General features: G+C 40.2%; 2 protein-coding genes across 3 annotated transcripts; one reads left to right on the top strand and one right to left on the bottom strand.

The window, feature by feature from the left end:
- Positions 1–272: 272 nt before the first annotated feature.
- LOC136254732 (uncharacterized) lies at positions 273–10,888 on the bottom strand. 2 transcript variants are annotated; one of them, XM_066047469.1, is made up of 4 exons: positions 10,709–10,888; positions 718–930; positions 490–660; positions 273–436 (listed from the first exon to the last, which is right to left on the bottom strand). In XM_066047469.1, the coding sequence occupies exons 1-4, from the start codon at positions 10,877–10,879 to the stop codon at positions 314–316; spliced, it is 678 nt and encodes a 225-aa protein (XP_065903541.1). In that variant the 5' UTR covers positions 10,880–10,888; the 3' UTR covers positions 273–313. The 2 variants fall into 2 exon arrangements, with proteins under 2 accessions (XP_065903541.1, XP_065903542.1); XM_066047470.1 differs by lacking the exon at positions 10,709–10,888 and adding an exon at positions 1,208–1,458.
- A 5,536-nt stretch (positions 10,889–16,424) lies between these two features.
- On the top strand, positions 16,425–17,066 carry LOC136253516 (uncharacterized). Its single transcript, XM_066046188.1, has one exon. The coding sequence runs from the start codon at positions 16,425–16,427 to the stop codon at positions 17,064–17,066; it is 642 nt and encodes a 213-aa protein (XP_065902260.1).
- Positions 17,067–19,403: the final 2,337 nt, after the last annotated feature.

The following is a 19,403-nucleotide window of genomic DNA, read 5'->3' as shown; positions in this document are numbered from 1 at the left end:
ACAAATTAGTAGTGAAATTTACTCCACAAAAATAGTGAGTATTGTGGCAGACATTAGTAGTGATCTTCACTACATTAGCTAGTGACCTTTGCTACATAGTTCATTTTTATTACATAGGATAATAATTTAATGTATACCCAGCCATTATGAATGCGGCATATTATAATAGCCTTACTACTGTATGTATGCTATGACATGTTCTCACAAACTCTTAATTAGCTGCAGCATCATACAAAATAGTTATGCAAATCAATATAAGGTTTCTTGGCCATGCATATAACATCAGTACAATGAGAAAACCAATCAAACAGCTTTACTGTTGTATCAGCTCATAATCTCTTGGCACAGGAATCCTTGATTTAAAATTATAAGTTAAGAAGATGACATCCCAGACAAAAAGGACCAAAAGAAGAGAAATGCATATCACAGTGATGATCTGCAAAGCAGAACATTCAACTTATTTAAAGTATTGTTTTGTGATTTACTCACAGTAGTAGCAAGTGCAAGTTCATATACCTTCATCCCGTGTTTGCATTTTGCTCTATCTTCCACTCGCTTAGTATAACAGTCTGATTCAATTAATTCATCCCTGGTAAATGAAATCTCAAAGAAACACATAATGAACAGACCAATAACAGCCATGATACATTTGGCAATACCCTACATGACAGACAGTACATGTTAATAATGTATAGAGATATGGTGGTTGATCCTAACCCATCGACAATAAGCTGTATAGTTGTTATTGAAGTGGCTGGGGTTCAGAAAACGTAGCAGCAACATGATCAGTTCAATAATCAACAATAGTGAAGCAGCAAACATTATACATCCAGTAGTTATTGTCAAACCAGATGTTTCATAATCATCTGTAACCACTTCCTTCTTGTGAATGGTAGCTGCTGCTATACATATTAGCAATAGTAGTGCCACCTAAAATATGGAAAAAATATTCATGAGATTTGGTGGCACAAACATAAACGAGTGATGGTATAAAAGCATAGCTCTGTGAGAAAAATTTCTATATTGGCATTAATTTTATCATAAATACAACAATTAGAAAAGGTACATTGCTGTGCACCCAATGACTATAGTTCAGTCTCAGCAATGTTAAGTGAGCAATCCTGGCCATCTCTTCAGTGATACTTACAAGTCCAATACAAGGTACTGTATCACCAGCTTGCCATCTCCATTCCATCATATTACTTACCAACAGCCAGATCATGCCACCCATTACAATTCATCATACCATCTTCATCCATGCACAAGGTCATATCAGAACATTCTCCAGAACGGCCTAATGTATTTCGCGGACTGGACTCCGGCGCGGACTGGATTCACGCAGTGAGCTGGAAACAGTTTTTTAAACAATAATCCAGACATTATCCATCTCTTGCAACACTGGAGACACCACTATCGAGCTAAAACTGCTGATACTACTTTCCTTACAAGTCAACAAACTAGTGCTTGCACTAATTAATTAAAATACACTTACGATACACCAGTACTAGCAGTGATAAAGCGTGATAAAGGCCATTGCTGTAGCTTAGATGTTTTTAGTTTGTTGCTCCAGTACTTAGCACTAGTGTTAGAGCTGTAGTGATGAGCCAGTTTATTTGCATAGCCCTATCACTGGCCTCGCCGGACGGTGCCATCTATACAGCTACCCTGCTGAGAATTATATTATCCATTTGGTTCTACTTGGGGTACTTAGAGATAATGAGTTGCTCTCTAGAATTCCTATAGATATAATTACATGAAAATAACAAGGAGAAAATATCCTGACCACCTGGTAGACTCCTGTAAGCGTTCGAGCGTAAATCGGATGGCTGCAGGTTCGAGGCTACCTAGGTCCAGTCATGGATTTTTTCTCCTTTCTCCAACTTTTCAAACACACCTTAAGTAGCTAAAGTCTGAGCAGGCTGTAGGACCAGGTGTCTTTGTCCTACAGACCTTCAGCACTTGTGCTGTGAAGCATTAATAGATAAACTATAGTATCCATTTGGTTCTACTTGGGGTACTTAGAGATAATGAGTTGCTCTCTAGAATTCCTATGGATATAATTACATGAAAATAACAAGGAGAAAATATCCTGATCACCTGGTAGACTACTGTAAGCGTTCGAGCGTAAATCGGATGGCTGCAGGTTCGAGGCTACCTAGGTCCAGTCATGGATTTTTTCTCCTTTCTCCAACTTTTCAAACACACCTTAAGTAGCTAAAGTCTTAGAGCAGATTTACGCTCGAACGCTTACAGGACACCTGGCCCCACAGACCCTAAGCACAAGTGCTGTAAAGCATTAATAGATAATAGATAGGATTGTTACTGGCTAATTTCTAAAACCCTAGCACTGGTACAAAAAAAAAAGGACCAAAACAATAAAGGAAAACGTCTATGCTAAAACAATAGCCTTTATCACGCTTTATCACTGCCAGTACTCGTGTATCGTAAGTGTATTCTAATTAATTAGTGCATGCGCTACCGTACAGCGTAATAATTCAACCGGGGGGGGAATTATCCTAATTACGTCACAGACATAAAAATGGCCGCTGTAGTCTGGGGACTGTATGGACGACTATGAGAAGAAAATTTTTGAACGGTAATATCTCAGCCAAGAAGGAAGATATCGAACTCTAACTAGTGGGTATGGCTATAAGACATTACAATAAGTGCGTAAAATCGATTTTCGGCGGATTTTCAAAACAACGCTAGATTCCTATTCTTTAAGCTAATTTATAACCATACCTGCTGGTTATAGATCGATATCTTCCGTCTTAGCTGAGATATCACTGTAAAGTGCTAATAATAATAATAATAATATCGCCGTTCAAAAATTTTCTTCCCATAGTCGCCCATACAAATTTTATGAACGTCCCCACACTACAGCGGCCATTTTATGTTTATGACGTAATTTCGAATAAGGCTCATTCGTCAAATTTTTCCTTGTCAAAGCTCACGTGACTGGTTAATTAGAATACAATACATTCGTCAAAATTTTCCTCGTAAATATTTGACAATGAGTGAATTCGTCAAAATTTTCCCCCTTCGAATTATTACGCTGTACGATAGCATAGATATTACATACTACGCACCGTAGTATATAATATCTATGACGGTAGTTTGTTGACTTGTAAGGAAGAGCAGTATCAGCAGTTGTAGCTCAATAGTTTTTTTCTTTTCCTTTTTAATTTTTAATTAATTTTTTTTTCATTCCGGCCCTAATGGCACTCCCATCCTCCCCGATCTCTAACTAGAAGTTAAACCTAATTTAATTTATAAATGAAAAAAGCAGAAGAAAGAAAAAGCAGCTAAACCTACAGAGCCTACACAGATCTACAAAAACACCGCATGGACCGCCAGCATACACACAACAAAACCCCCGGACAGGGGCCTTAATAGTGGGGTCTCCAGTGTTGCAAGAGATGGATAATGTCTGGATTATTGTTTAAAAGCTGTTTCCAGCTCATTGCATGAGTCCGCAAGTCCAGTCCGCAAAAAACATTACGCCCTCCAGAACTATTAAAGAATGGAACACCTTGCCACTTATTTATTTATGTTATTCTTACAATCACAATACTAGGCGTAATGTATTTCATGGTCATCCTGCTCTTTTGACAGTGGCAAACATATCAAGCACTACAGGTATCTCTTCTGGGTGTCTACTACTGTATACACACTTTTACAGTAGCATTAGCATTCACAGATCTATGCCCAGGACGGTGTTGATAAAATTAGTATCGCAATTATGGTTGCATTACATGAATTGACTAGCATGATTGAAGATAAAAGAAAGGCAAGGCACAGAGAGCGAACACTCATTTAAACCCCAAAAGGTGCATCTCAGATCTAAGTTAGGTATTGTGGTAATAGCGCATGGCTGCACAATGTTTCATTTAGCCTCTAACCTTGCACTGGCAGGATGGAACATGTACTGACCAAACCTACAGTAGTTTTGGCATTTTTAAAGTTTTGTTTATTGTTTTAAATTAGAACTCTCAGGAGGATAGCACATGTACTAGTAAAGATGTTTTGCTACATCAATAAGTATTTCACATGAGTCCAATGGATCCTACAGAAAATACTGATGGTGGGGATCGCTAGGGTTTATGCGGCATTTGGGTTTTACTTACTCTGCACCTTATGAGTTTCATGACTAGTAACTAGACTTACAGTAATTATGACAGATAGTGGTCATCAATTTCCCACAAAAAAAAACTACAGCAATCCTGTACATAAGCATTCACGCCTGATACAGTACAGTATATTGCTGTGAACATATGATACCAGTGTATACATACAAGAAATGCATTTCTACTGAAACTGTTTGTTAGCACTTTAAATCTGTAATTAATTGGTATGCATACTGTGAGTCCTACCCTCTTCTGTAAAGGAAAGTTTTGGTGCACAAGGTATTCATGGCCAAATTCTCAGGAACCACTGGCCAAATGGCCGAATCGCATCATACGTATACATACTAACCATCCATTTTACATAGAACTACTCAGTAACACAGATCAGATCCACATCCTTTGTATCATCCCTAAATATTCACAATAAAGTAAGGAGGTCGACTATGTTGTTTTGTTTACATAACAGTAACTGCAACGAAGTTATATATCAAGCAACAACGTCTAAAATTCAGTGAAAACCAGCCTGATCAAAAGGAATTCCAAAGGTGCAAAGAACTATTCTATGCAGTTTACTTACAGTGTAATCTGTTTCACAGTTGGTTTCTTCATGATATGTCACATTTTGCTGTTGCGCATGCATATCTGCATTTATATCCACCATGCCACTTCTGCAGAGATAAAGGTGCCAACTGTCAGCTTTACCTGTCTCCATCAATATATAACACTTTCTTTATTAGTTCTCAACTTGAAGAACAATTTAATTTGCCTATTTTAAAAAGCTACACTTACGCTATTACATAACAAACATGCACTAGCTAAAGTTTTATTCTATGAGTGAGTTATGATGCCATGCTACCATAATGGCAGCAGTGGCCGTTAATGGGTTAAAATGATTTTTGGTTGCAGCATTTTGGGAGGTGCTATTTTGTGTGGGAGATCCCTACTATACAGCACTGCCATACTCTATCATTATGAAGATATTTTCTATTGTGTCTGCAATTTGGAACTTTAAAAAATGATATATAGACAAAGTTAAAAATGACACAGTGCTACCTTGCATACACTTTTCTAATAGCCCATGTGGTGCACAAAACCTTGCAAATGTTACCATGTGTGTATATTACCACTGAACTGTATCTGCATGGTATGGTATCCTCATTACATCAAAAATACCCTTGGTAATGGATTAGCCTAATAGATATATGAGAATTCTACGATCTTCCACTTTTGATTACTGAGATATCCACAATGAAGACAAAAGTTCATTGACAATCCTTTCAGCAACCCACGTAAATAATTGTTGGTTGATTTTGTACTTGATATCACAGACTTGTTTATTGTTTAGGCAGCTAGGATCACCAAATGTGTGATGTTACACCATATATGGTAAGTGTAGTCACAAACCCTCACTTGTATACCATGCTCAGTTTGCTGTGGTATATCAGTTATATACCACAGCCTTTCAGCTTTCCAATTTCAATTTTCAATTATACAATACACCATTGAAAATGTTTTATTGGCTTGTTTTCAGTGTGATGTCTCTATCAGTACTAGTGGCTACATCACAGTCATCATGCACACTTGTATGTGACCTCATATGTACTGTCAAGAGAATGGGATATTGCTTGTGATTAAGTAGACTTGAATAGCATACTGAGTCATGACCTGATACTAAAATCAGGACTTGCATTGGTGTAGCACCTACCCAAACATATAAAGCAAATGAAAATGTAACAGCGAGTCACCCATGAAGTTGATGGAGAAAATCAAGGGTGGAGATTTTGGGTGGGAAAATTAAACTGCATGCCTGTTCCCAAAATACTTGTAGAGCTACACATACATAATATTATATAGCCTATTGGCTAACTTCTACAATGCAGAATAAATGTATATTATAGCTTTGAAGCTGCTGAATAGCTACTTGCTACTGGCTCCGCATGATGAGCTTGGTCCTAAACACCTCCTGTAGGTATAACTATTATTTTATATCTCTTTCATATGCAAGGTATATACTTCTTTAATATGCAATAAATGTGAGATCCCTTCCCTGGAGTGCTTTAGCAAACTACCTGCTGTAAGTTAACCTTGCATTATAAGAATTCGTGGACCTAGACTATACTTGTAACAATGAAAATTTAATAAAACTATGCATTTCTACTATTAAAAGCCTATAAAAGTTTATGCAGCCTTACTTTTAATATCAAAAATAATTGAAGATACTGCTCATTAAGGTTATGTGTCCTAACTAAATCACATGAATACTAGGTAAGAATTCCATAGTATAATAGGAATGGTACAGTATTACAAGCAGCTGCAGGTGGGGATGAGCTCAGGTGGTGATTTGGTACATAAAGTTGTCCCAAGAATAAGGGCATCAATTCATTGTGGGCAACTGAGTACACATTTTTAATTTAATTGTTTTTTCCCACAGTCATAACTGATATGGGAATTGTAGAGAGAAGCATCATTATTATTGATGAATTAATTATGCAGAGTGAGTCCTCAGGGACACACAGCCACAGATGGGGTGCAATTTCCCCACAGCAATTGGAAGTACAGATAAAAATAAAACCCAACTACGTAGCTACAGCTGTAACATAAGAGATTGAATAAAAGAAATCAACATTGTCCTAACCATGCACTCTGTGCTATCTCTTGCAAAGACGATTCTTCTAGAAGAAGAAATTAACACTCCAGCTTCCAAATCTAACATTAGTCTGCAGTTGAATTGAAGTCATTCTGGATATAATTGACACAGTTTTGAAAGAATGGTAAAGACAATGATGGCAAAAGCACTTAATTCAACAGTGCATGGGATATTTCCAAGCAATCATATTCCAACAATAATTCCTGGTAGCTTTATATTCTTTCTCCCATGCCTACCATATAGCTAGTCATCCTGATATTCAATGTATCTAAATTTGTTCATCTTCGCTCTTGGTCAAAAGACACAACAACAACAACACACCATGCATCTGATATACACTGTCAATGGAACCCTATCCAATATCTACTACAGCACAAAAACCTCGGTATGACATTCTCAACTGACTTTAGCTGGTCATCATATTATAAATCTATCTCTGCGAAAGCTTATCAAACCCTAGCAATACTCAGAACAACTTTCAAAACTAACTACATTGAAGCAAAGAGGAATCTATAATTATGTTGCACAAGTACAATCTCAACTAATGTACTGCTCACATATATGGAGGCCTCAAATGATAAAAGACATTACAACATTAGAGCGTATATACAGCAAAGAGCTACCAAATAATTATATCCTAAATGACTATAACTCAACATATAAATCCAGGTTGGAACAACTATAAACCTTCTACCACTAAGTGTGCATCTTTGAACTCAAATAATCTAATGTTTCTTATAAAATCACCATCAGATAACTTTAATATCAAGGATCACATCACTTTTGCAAGTAATTCCACAATTAAGAGCAGGAGCACACCACAAGCTAATTCATCCAAAAGCTTCAACTGTATAATATAGCAGTGTCATTTTAGAATTGCAACTACTTACTGGTTATAGACGTCTCGTTACCTACCAACACAATCAAGCACCAAATAACTGATTATTTATGGAACCACTTTTCTAACAATTTCTCATTCTATTATTTCCATGCTACCAATGTTCTAAAGAACCCATTCCCCGGCACTAACTTCAATCAACTTAAATGACTGTTTTATTTATTTATTTTTTCACTCATGGATGTCAGCACTTGTTGTTGGCATTCCTTCTGCATGCACACCAATAATTTTAATTGTAATTTTGTACGTGCATGTTGTACAGCTATAATAAATAAATCTAATCCAAAACAGCCAAGCTGTAAAAAAAGTGTGCGGCCCTCAGAAAGGCTATGGTGAAAAAAGATGTGAAATCCAAGGTGGCGGCCAAGAAATGGCTGTGATGGTAGGTTAATGGTAAAAATTTTAATAATGACAATTCAGGTAAATTTTGTGAAGCGGCACAAAAATTCACCTGAATTGTCGTTATTAAAATTTTTACCATTAACCTACCATCACAGCCATTTCTTGGCCGCCACCTTGGATTTCACATCTTTTTTCACCATAGCCTTTCTGAGGGCCGCACACTTTTTTTACAGCTTGGCTGTTTTGGATTAGATTTCATTTCTTTTTGTATTTGTATACCCCAAAGCCGGCCTAAGGCCAGCTTTGGGAATTTTTTAACCTATGTTTTTTTCTTTACTACAGGAGAAGAAAAGATGAAGTAGATGCACTTTAAATATTTTATCAGTAAATGTACAAATTATATATATGTGACCGGATTTGTGAAAAGGAGTCTTCCACACACATCCAATTTACGAACTTTGGCAGTTCATAATGTCAGATAGGAAAATAGCATTGCCTTGAAATTTGGACAGTGATGAGTAACAACATAGGTTAATGCATGAACAAAATTTCAGGTTAGTGTCTTCTTTGAGCACAAAGGTATGGTCATTCAAGCTCATAGAATTGGATGTGTGTGGAAGACCCTTTTTCGTAAATCCGGTCACATATAATACATATGTGACCGGATTTGCGAAAAGGGACCTTCCACACATCCAATTTGCCAACTTTGACAATTGATAACTTCAGATTGGAAAGAGCTATTGCCTTGAAATTTGGGCAGTGGTGATTTCTTTGCAGCTGAACTCTCTACATGATGGTTTCTTTGTAGCTGAACTCTCTACAAGGTGACCTCTTCTAGCTGATCTTTCTACAGGGTGATTTGTTTGAAGCTGAACTCTCTACAAGGTAACTTCTTCTAGCTGATCTCTCTACAGGGAGATTTGTTTGTAGCTGAACTCTCTACATGATGGTTTCTTTGTAGCTGAACTCTCTACAAGGTAACTTCTTCTAGCTAATATCTCTACAGGGAGATTTGTTTGTAGCTGAACTCTCTACATGATGGTTTCTTTGTAGCTGAACTCTCTGCAAGGTAACTTCTTCTATTGATCTCTCCACTGGACGATTTGTTTGTAGCTGAACTCTCTACATGGTGGTTTCTTTGTAGCTGAACTCTATACAAGGTGATTTTTTCTAGCTGAGCTATCCATTTCCATAGTTGCATGAACTCCCTACAAGGTAACTTCTTCTAGCTGATCTCTCTACAGGGTGACTTGTGTGTAGCTGATCTCTATACAGGTTTCTTGTTTCTAGCTGATCTCTTGAATTCTCTTCAGGGTGACTGCTCTATTAGGATGACTGCTCTATTAGAGTATCTCGATCTCGCACTTGCTGCACCAAGTTGGATTTCGTGTTATAACTCCGTGGCTTTAAGTCTGATTCTTCTACACCATTGATGAACCTTTCTAAGATGATTACTCCATCTGTACAACGATTTTCAAAGCATTACCCGAAGCGGTTTATCTGGTAGGCGTGGCAAGCAGTCGTTATTTTTATTAGCTAATCTCGATTGCGTAATTGTTACACACTGTTGGTTTTTTCGTTGTATCTTCCTGTTTTTTAGCTCGATTTCTTTCAAACCACAAAAGGTTTGAGGTTCAATAGTTAACCTATTCACCCACCGACTTTCAGCTTCTTCCCATACGCGGTTTACCCTGTAGGCGTGACAACATATTGGTGTTAATTTTCGTGAATAATCGCTCATAACTCTTTGCCTGTTTATCGTATTCCAGCCACAGTTGGTACCGAGATGCGCCTTTATATTCCCCTTCTGTGTGCCAAATGTCAAGGCAATCGGATATGGCGTTCGAGTTTTATAGCAATTTTTGTAAGTGTGCGACAAGAAAAAGAAAAATAAGAAGAAGAAGAAGAAAACGAAGAAACTGAGCCAATTTTTGAAGTCGCATATCTCGGGAACGCGCCAAGCGATTTCGCTCAAATTTGGAATGTGGAGTACTGCAGTTGGAGGGAATGTCCACAGCAAAAATCGTCTTGTTTCATCAAGGAAGCACAGAGCTACGGAGGTGCGAAAATTGCGTTTTCTTTCTTCCTGTCAATATACTCACGGGTGTTACGCGCCGGCTTCTTGGGCCGCACGACACACTACCGTGTGTCTGGATATTGTCCTTTACATTGTACAATGAGAGAAGCAACTCAGTGGCCTTGTTAGAACTTATATATCTTGCATGCAATTGAACACCTTGAGTCTGCAAGTGTAATAGCATAAAGTGAGACCAATGCAAGTTAGCTAAGTTAAAACTTTTAAAAAGTTCAGCACTTATAATAAATGTAAAAACTCGACTCCGAATTTGTCTCCAGAGTGAATTTGTCCCCAGGTAGCTAGCTCCTAAATTTAATGTAAAACTCAAATTTGCATGTTCCCAGAGCTTATATAGTCCTAGCTATACATTAGTTTTTTGCTGTTGCTGTTGTTGTTTCTGCGAATCCTCCATCTTGACTTTGCTCGCCTCTGCCTAACCTACATCATTGGGACGATCGGGACGTGCATTGTTAACACTGATATAGCTAGGTGCTAGCTACTGAGCTAGCTATAGTGAAGCAATAATTACGTACAGGGTAGCTCGAGGGGTAGCTATTAGCTATATTTAGATAGCAACTGTCAGTTTAATTTAGCTAAGCATGCATTGTATGACTCACCGTTAGAGATCCACGTATAAATGTTTCAACAACTCCGGGAGCAAATTTACAGAAAGCGAATCCAGGGGAAAGGCCTGGTTTCTGCAATGACATTTGAGGAGCAGTCACGACATCATGAACAGTGTTAATACTTTCATCCATCAAGGTTTCTCCTTGGTTTTCAGAGGCCATTTCTCGGTTTTAAAAAAGAACTATTGTTCTGTGTGGTTCTTGTTTTTAGCATTGTCTTTAATATGACGGGGGTTCTTATAAGTTTCGCCATCACGAATGACGTAATGGTACCCGAGAAATGTCACAAGGGGGTGACACACGGGCACTCACTGTGGGTAGATCTGCGACCGCGGTCAAAGTCTAAGACAAAGGTCAAGGCCACTAAAACCGTGCCCGCAATTCAACGGTCAAGGGTAAAAACTTCCAACACACAATCGAAAAGTGCTGAAATATCGTCGTTAAGTCACCGGTCAAAGGTCGAAAAGATCTTAGTCACAGGTCAAAGTGAAATTTCGGCCGGTCAACACTTTTACCGCGGTCGCAGATCTACCTACGGTTTTTTTTGTTTTTGTTTTTTTTCCCGGGCTTGATGGACTGCCCTTGCCTACCACCCCCAGCACATAAATGGCCTGTGCTGGACAAACCGGGGCTTTCTTAGTCCACGGCAAACTGAGACTCTGCCCGAATCAGCTCCACAATTGGGGGAGTCTTAACATAGTGACCGATGGATGAGCGGGCTCCGCGGATGCATTGTATGGAGGACCGCAAGAGAGAGAAAGATAGACAGCACCTTAACCACCCCATGACAACAGAGTAATCATCGCCCCACTTATTTGAAAGTTGACGAGCCAAGCGTTGATAAAAAACAGAAGCCTCATGAGCCAGACCACCAGAGGCAGCCATGAGTGAGAGCGGGATAAGCAGCATGCGGCTGAACTTGTGCGAACTTGGCAAGTCGTGTAATCTCTGCTGACCAACCAACAACCTTGTCCCTCACAAATTCCTGGACATAGGCGTTTGAACCTATGGCAGCCCCAAGGTAGGAACGGCCCGCGGAAGTAATTTGAACATCAGTATCTGAGAACAGAGTAGTAGCAATTGAATGGAACCTTTCCTTAGAAACTAACCAAGTTTTAGGAGCATTCACAAAATAGCCAAAAGCAGGTCCCTTAATACAGAGCTGGTTCCACCAGATGAGCAAGTCCTGTATACTGCCACAAGCACAAGCATCATCAGCATACCAGACCTGGTCCACTGTCCCATGAAGTTGATTGATTAAAGGCACTGTAGCAAGGGCATACATAGGCATAGCTAGTGGGTCTCCCTGTGTAGTACCCTCCTCTGATAAAATAACCTCCCCAGAAACAAGCAAAGAGGCTGGAGACCTATAAATATTGATCAGAATAGTGGAAAGTGGCGGGCACAGTTGTCTGATGTTGTGTAGAGCCACCAAACGGTTCAGCGAGTTAAAGGCATTGGAGGCATCCACCAGCAACACAGCCTCAGTGCTTTCTTCCTCAAAAACCTTTCGGACAGCATGAACCGCAGCCTCCGCCCCAGAAAGTTGCCCCGCACAAAGTTGGTGTGAACCAGCTGCCTCCTGAATGTCATCCCGCAGGATGACCAGCACAGCCTTAGCAACAATACGTCTCATAACCTCGCACACACCAATAGGCCGCACCCCAGGACTTTTATCCAAAGCAATGAGGCGACACACCAAAAAAGGCGAAAGCAAATCTGGGGAGAGGAAAACAGTACATAAACGACGAGCAAATGAGGACATTGCAACACACAATTCACCTGAAGCAGAGTGAAATGAGGTACAAAGTCGACGCCAACCACGAGCGTCGATCCCAGAGGGTCCAGCCGCACCAGATGTTCGCAAAGTAGCAGACCTGATAACAGCAGCATTAAGAGATCTACCTACGGTGCGTACCTACGTGCAGCGACACCCCCTTGTGTCACCCGGCCGTTAGCGCCGGTTCCGGGGGCCACCTGAGCCCACACTGAAGGCCGTCCATAAGGATATGCATGGTCATGGGCCGCCTAACGCGTGGGTGACCTAGGAGACGAACATTTGTTGACAATTAAATTTGGGTTAGCATGCAAAATTTCAGACCTGACCAGGGGCGGATCCAGACTATTTAAAAGGGGAGTTCCACTCTGGAATGGCAACTTCAGCTAGCCCAGCTGTAAGTTGAAGACCAAAAAAATCACCTGCTGACAATAGCTGCCCTCACCATATATATCATATTATTATTATTATAAATACACACACAGTTTAACGCGCGGCCCAAGAATCCGGCGCGCAACACCCGTGAGTATATTGACAGGAAGAAAGAAAACGCAATTTCGCACCTCCGTAGCTCTGTGCTGCCTTGATGAAACAAGACGATTTTTGCTGTGTGTAACATGATTATATTGTAATTGTACGTGTGTAAAATATGTATAGATAATTTAGTATGTAATTGTATGGTGTGCGTTATCTGGAGATAAGATCCTTGAGCACGTGCCGTCACCACATGGTGTCAGAAGAAAGTCATGTCAGTTGCGACGCCGTCCGTGAACCTTCAACTGCAACCCCCAGCGTCATTCTGTTTTAAAAACAGTGAGGAATGGCCGAAATGGAAACGGCGATTTGAACAGTTCCGCCTAGCGTAAGGGTTGACGGACCAAGCCGAAGAACGCCAAGTGAGCACCCTTCTGTACTGCTTGGGGGATGAAGCGGAAGAAATACTGGATACCACAAGGATATCAGCAGAAAACAAACTAAAGTACGGAAAAGTGATGGAAGAATTTGACAACTATTTTCAAGTGCGAAAGAACGTCATCTTCGAACGTGCTCGCTTCAATAAGAGAAACCAGTTATCTGACGAACCAGTGGAAGAGTTTATTTCCGAGATACATCGTCTAGCCGATCGGTGCGACTTTAAAAACATGAAAGACGAACTGATACGCGACCGCCTCGTGGTCGGAATTCGAGATAATGTTCTCTCTGAACGCCTCCAGATGGAACCAGAGCTGACTCGACAAGGCCAAAAGACTAATACGTCAGTGAGAAGCCGTAAAGGAACAACAGGAAACCTTGAGAAATCCCAATAAAGGAGAAGGAGCATTAGATTCTGTAGCGCCTAGGAGAAAACTTCCAGCCATTCCTGAAAGAGCACCAATGCAATAAAATATTAGATTGTGCAGACGTGGAAAAGACTCCCACCCCCGACATCTGTGTCCCCCTAAAGAAGCTCTGTGTTTCCGCGGCCGCTGTAACAGAAAAGGACACTTCAGCGGCCAGTGCCTGTCAAATACAGTTGCAAGTAACACAAGAAGCCTCCAAGAAATGACCTCTGAAGCACATGGCCCAACAACTAATGTTGCTTACCTTGACACCTCGGATGGCCCGAGCAAAGTCTGGGAGATAGATGTTAATGTCAGAGACAAAACAGTAACCTTTAAGGTCGACACAGGTGCAGAAGTTACAGCACTTTCTGATACTACCTGGACATCCCTAGGTATTGCAACACCTCTGAAGAATGCTAAATTGTCTTTGTTTGGTCCCGATCAGACTCCACTGAACTTGCTTGGGAAAACCAGCTTAACAATGAGCTACAAGGGAAAGACTTCCATTCAAGATGTGTTCATTGTTAAAGGTTTGAAAAATAATCTCCTTGGTTTGCCAACTATTAGAGAACTTAATTTGATCCAAAATGTATGTGCTATTGAAAATAATATAATTTCACAGTATCCATCACTGTTCACCGGACTAGGAACCTTTGCACAGGAATATGAAATAAAGCTTAAGCCAAACAGTCAACCATTCTCTCTAAGCACACCAAGGAACATACCTATACCACTATACTCAAAAGTACAAAGGGAATTAGAGCGAATGGAGAGCCTGTAGAAGAACCGACACCCTGGTGTGCCGCAGTGGTAGTTGTTCCTAAGGACTCAAGTGCTGTTCGAATCTGTGTCAACCTGAAGCCACTAAATGAAAGAGTGTTACGTGAGGTTCACCCCATGCCGAAGGTAGATACTACACTAGCTCTACTATCTGGTGCAAAAGTTTTTAGTAAACGTGATGCTAACAGTGGGTTCTGGCAAATTCCTTTAGCCGACAAGTCCAAGCTACTAATCACTTTCATCACCCCTTATGGGCGGTTTTGTTTTAATAAGCTGCCATTTGGCATTTCTAGTGCCCCTGAGATATTTCAATGCCTCATGAGTGAGGTCCTGTCCGGCCTCCTGGGGGGCCGGGTACTATGGCACGTGGATGACGTACTAGGTTTTGGAAAGGATAGAATAGAACATGACACAAGACTACAGGCCAGGCCACTCTCAAGAGATTACAAGCTGCAGGGATTACACTTAACGAAGGTAAATGCCAGTTTTACCAATCATGTATTACCTTCCTAGGCCATGTCATCGACAGTAATGGAATATCACCAGACCCAAAGAAGACTGCTGCAATACAGAACATGAAGCCTCCATCTTTTGGTATCTGAACTCAGAAGATCTATGGGAATGGCAAACCAGATGAGTAAATTTTCTCCCAATATTGCTCACATATCTAAGCCACTAAGGGAACTACTTAGCTCCAAAGTAGCTTGGACATGGAGCACAGTTCATACTGATGCTTTTAAGGCTTTGCAGGATGAGATTTCTTCACCTAGAGTTCTTGCCCTCTACAACACCGAAGCAAACACTAAAATCAGTGCTGATGCTTCTGCGTATGGCCTTGGAGCAGTCTTGCTACAACAGCAACACAACAATTGGCGACCAGTGGCTTTTGCTTCCTGAGCTTTAAAAGAAGCAGAGACCTGTTATGCTCAAATAGAAAAGGAAGCCTTGGCCCTCACATTAGCTATGGAAAAGTTTGCAGAATTTATGATTGGCAAAGAAATCGTCCTTGAAACTGACCACAAGCCACTTGTGCCACTCTTGGGGAAAAAGAGTTTGGATTTGCTCCCACCACGAGTGCTGAGGTTCAGACTTCACCTGACAAGGTTTCAGTATACTATACACCATGTCCCTGGGAAAACATTATACACTGCAGACACACTATCACGAGCCCCATCTACAAAGCCAAGCAGTCTGATTAGCAATCATTCTACTGAAGTTGAACAGTTCATCCAATCTGTTATAGCAGCTCTTCCAGCTAGCTCCGACCGCCTAGATAGTTACAGCAGAGCTCAAGCCACGGATCAGGTTCGTTCCAAACTTATTGAATATTGTAAGACTGGATGGCCGGCAAGAAATGAACTGAGTAGGAACATGAAAGACTACTGGAGATTCCGTGGAGACCTCACCGTCAGTGACAATTTACTTTTGTATCAGTCTAGAATTGTGATACCTGCAAGTATGCAGCAAATGACCCTAGAAAAGATACACCATGGACATCAAGGTATCCAACGATGTAGATTACGAGTGTGCTCTTCAGTTTGGTGGCCAGGAGTCTCCACGGCTGTTGAAAGATTTGTACAGTCATGTCCAGTGTGTCAAAAGAGTACTCCCCCAAGCCGAGAACCCTTGATTAACACCCCTCTACCTAGCTATCCATGGGAACGTATAGCCTCAGATTTATTTGAATTGAATGGCTGTAGCTACCTCCTATATAGTGGTAGATTACTTTTAGAGATTTGTGGAAGTGCAGAAATTAACAACTACAACATCCTCTAGTGTTATTTCACACCTCAAGTCTATGTTTGCTAGGTTTGGAATTCCAGCAGCAATGGTTACAGACAATGGACCACAGTTTGCTTCAGGGAAATGTTGGAGTTCAGAAGCTTATGGATTTAGACACATCACAACAAGCCCCCACTATCCACAAGCTAATGGATTAGCAGAGAGAATGGTGAGGACTGTAAAAGGTCTACTGGAACACACCAGTGATCCATACAAGGCCCTTCTCAGTTATAGAGCAACACGCCTCCCATGGTGTGGCTTAAGTCCAGCTGAGCTGTTAATGGGGAGAAAAATACGTACAGACACCCCAGAGGTCAAGACTAATTTTATACCACATTGGTCCTACATTGATAACTTAAAGAACTTAGACCAAAAGGTTAAACTTGCACTGAGAGATAACTACAACAGCCGCCATCAAGTGAAAGAATTACCACAGTTACCAGAAGGGCAAACAGTTTGGGTAGAGACTCGGGGACAACAAACCCCAGGAAGAGTAGTACAGGCTGCCAATACCCCTAGATCTTACACAGTTGAGACACCAATGGGTCAAGTGAGGAGGAACCGCACTCATCTCAGAATCCGTACCGAAGTTCCTATGTCAAATGCTGGGGAGGAATCACCTACATGCCAAACAGGCCTGTTACACGTACACAATCTGGAACTGTCATCCGACCCCCAGATCGTTTGAGATTCTAGCCTAGAGAGGGGGAGATGTAACATGGACTCAATATATTATATTGTAATTGTACGTGTGTAAAATATGTATAGATAATTCAGTATGTAATTGTATGGTGTGCGTTATCTGGAGATAAGATCCTTGAGCACGTGCCGTCACCACACTGTGGACATTCCCTCCAATGTCAGCACTCCACATTCCAAATTTGAGTGAAATCGTTTCAAGCGTTCCCGAGATAAGCGACTTCAAAAATTGGCTTAGTTTCTCCGGGTTTTTTTCTTCTTATTTTTCTTCCTCTTGTCGCACACTTACAAAAACTGCTATAAAACGCGAACGCCATCAACGCCATCTCCGATTGCCTTAAAATTTGGCACACAGAAGAGGGGTATAAAGGCGCATCTCGGTACCAACTTTGTCTGGAATACGATAAAGAGGCAAAGAGTTATGAGCGAGTATTCACGAAAAATAACACCAATATGTTGTCACGCCTACAGGGTAAACCGCTTATGGGAAGAAGCTGAAAATAGGAGGGTGAATAGGTTAACTATTGAACCTCAACCCTTTTGTGGTTTGAAAGAAATCGAGCTAAAAACCAGGAAGATACAATGAAAAAACCAACAGTGTGTAACAACTACGCAATCGAGATTAGCTAATAAAAAACGACTACTTGTCACGCCTACCAGAAAAACCGCTTGGGGTAATGCTTTGAAAATCACTGTACAGATGGAGTAATCATCTTAGAAAGGCTCTTCAATGGTGTAGAAGAATCAGACTTAAAGCCACGGAGTTATAACACGGAATCCAACTTGGTGTAGCAAGTGCAAGATCGAGATACTCTAATAGAGCAGTCACCCTAATAGAGCAGTCACCCTGACGAGTATTAAGAGATCAGCTAGAAACAAGTACCCTGTATAGAGATCAGCTAGAAACAAGTCACCCTGTAGAGAGATCAGCTACAAACATTTCTCCCTGTAGAAAGATCAGCTAGAAGAAGTTACCTTGTAGGGAGTTCAACTACGGAAAAGATAGTTCAGCTAGAAGAAATCACCTTGTAGAGTTCAGCTACAAAGAAACCACCATGTAGAGAGTTCAGCTACAAACAAATCGCCCTGTAGAGAGATCAGCTAGAAAAAGTTACCTTGTAGAGAGTTCAACTACAAAGAAACCATCATGTAGAGAGTTCAGCTGCAAACAAATCACCTGTAGAGAGTTCAGCTACAAACAAATCTCCCTGTAGAGAGATCAGCTAGAAGAAGTTACTTTGTAGATAGTTCAGCTACAAACAAATCACCCTGTAGAGAGATCAGCTAGAAGAAGTTACCTTGTAGATTGTTCAGCTACAAACAATTCACCCTGTAGAGATAGCAGTTAGAAGAAGTCACCTTGTAGAGTGTTTAGTTACAAAGAAACCACCATGGAGAGTTCTGTAATAAATATATGTATTATAGTATAATTTGTACTTTTACTGATAAAATCAGAAATATTTAAAATCTGCTTCATCTTTTCTGCTTCATCTTTTCTTCTTCCTGTGGTAAAGAAAAAAATAAGTTAAAAAGTCCCAAAGTTGGCCATAGACCAGCTTTGGGATATACAAATACAAAAAGAAGCGAAATCTAATGCAAAACAGCCAAGCTGTAAAAAAAGAGTGCGGCCCTCAAAAGGCTATGGTGAAAAAAGGTGTGAAATCCAAGTCTTGGCACAAAATTCACCTGAATTGTCGTTATTAAAATTGTTACCATTAACCTACCATCACAGCTATTTCTTGGCCACCACCTTGGATTTAACATCTTTTTTCACCATAGCCTTTTGAGGGCCGCACTCTTTTTTTACAGCTTGGCTGTTTTGGATTAGATTATTATTATTATTATATGTTATAATTGTAGGACTCGCGTCAGTGGGTATGTTACAATAAAAAGGCAATTAAAAACTACATACTACAAAATAAAGCTACATAATTTACAATGTGATTTGACACATGTAAGAGATCCTTAAAGTGTCTAAATTATAATATCTTCAGGTAGAGTGTTCCACAATCGAATCATATAACTACTGAGGGAAGAAACTGCATGTGCTTATAAGCGTCCACAGTTGAGCCTATCTCAATGAATTTTAAATCTCTGCTCTGGGTATATTTTGATCTATATGTTACATAACTTGGTATTGAGACGTCAACACATGATGATTGTAAATAATATTGTGTAACATCTGTAATCTTAAGAATTTAAAGTGAGTTTCTATCTATCATATATATTCCATTTAAGACGTAAGGCCACTCCAAATAAGACTGTATAGTTCAAATACTGGAAGCTACTGAGTTAAAAACCAGAATTAGTGTAAAGGTCTAGGCTG

This window comes from Dysidea avara, chromosome 4, assembly GCF_963678975.1.
Source record: "Dysidea avara chromosome 4, odDysAvar1.4, whole genome shotgun sequence".
Taxonomy (NCBI): domain Eukaryota; kingdom Metazoa; phylum Porifera; class Demospongiae; order Dictyoceratida; family Dysideidae; genus Dysidea; species Dysidea avara.
This window is presented reverse-complemented; position numbering and strand designations above follow the sequence as displayed.

Excerpts from the sequence above, each read along its gene's own strand:
- LOC136254732 (XM_066047469.1), bottom strand. The coding sequence starts at position 10,879 with ATGGCCTCTGAAAACCAAGGAGAAACCTTGATGGATGAAAGTATTAAC. Across the intron at positions 931-10,708 it reads TTATACGTGGATCTCTAACG|GTGGCACTACTATTGCTAAT; the intron begins GTGAGTCATACA and ends TCCATATTTTAG. Across the intron at positions 437-489 it reads AACTTGCACTTGCTACTACT|ATCATCACTGTGATATGCAT; the intron begins GTGAGTAAATCA and ends TCTGCTTTGCAG.
- LOC136253516 (XM_066046188.1), top strand. The coding sequence starts at position 16,425 with ATGGTTACAGACAATGGACCACAGTTTGCTTCAGGGAAATGTTGGAGT.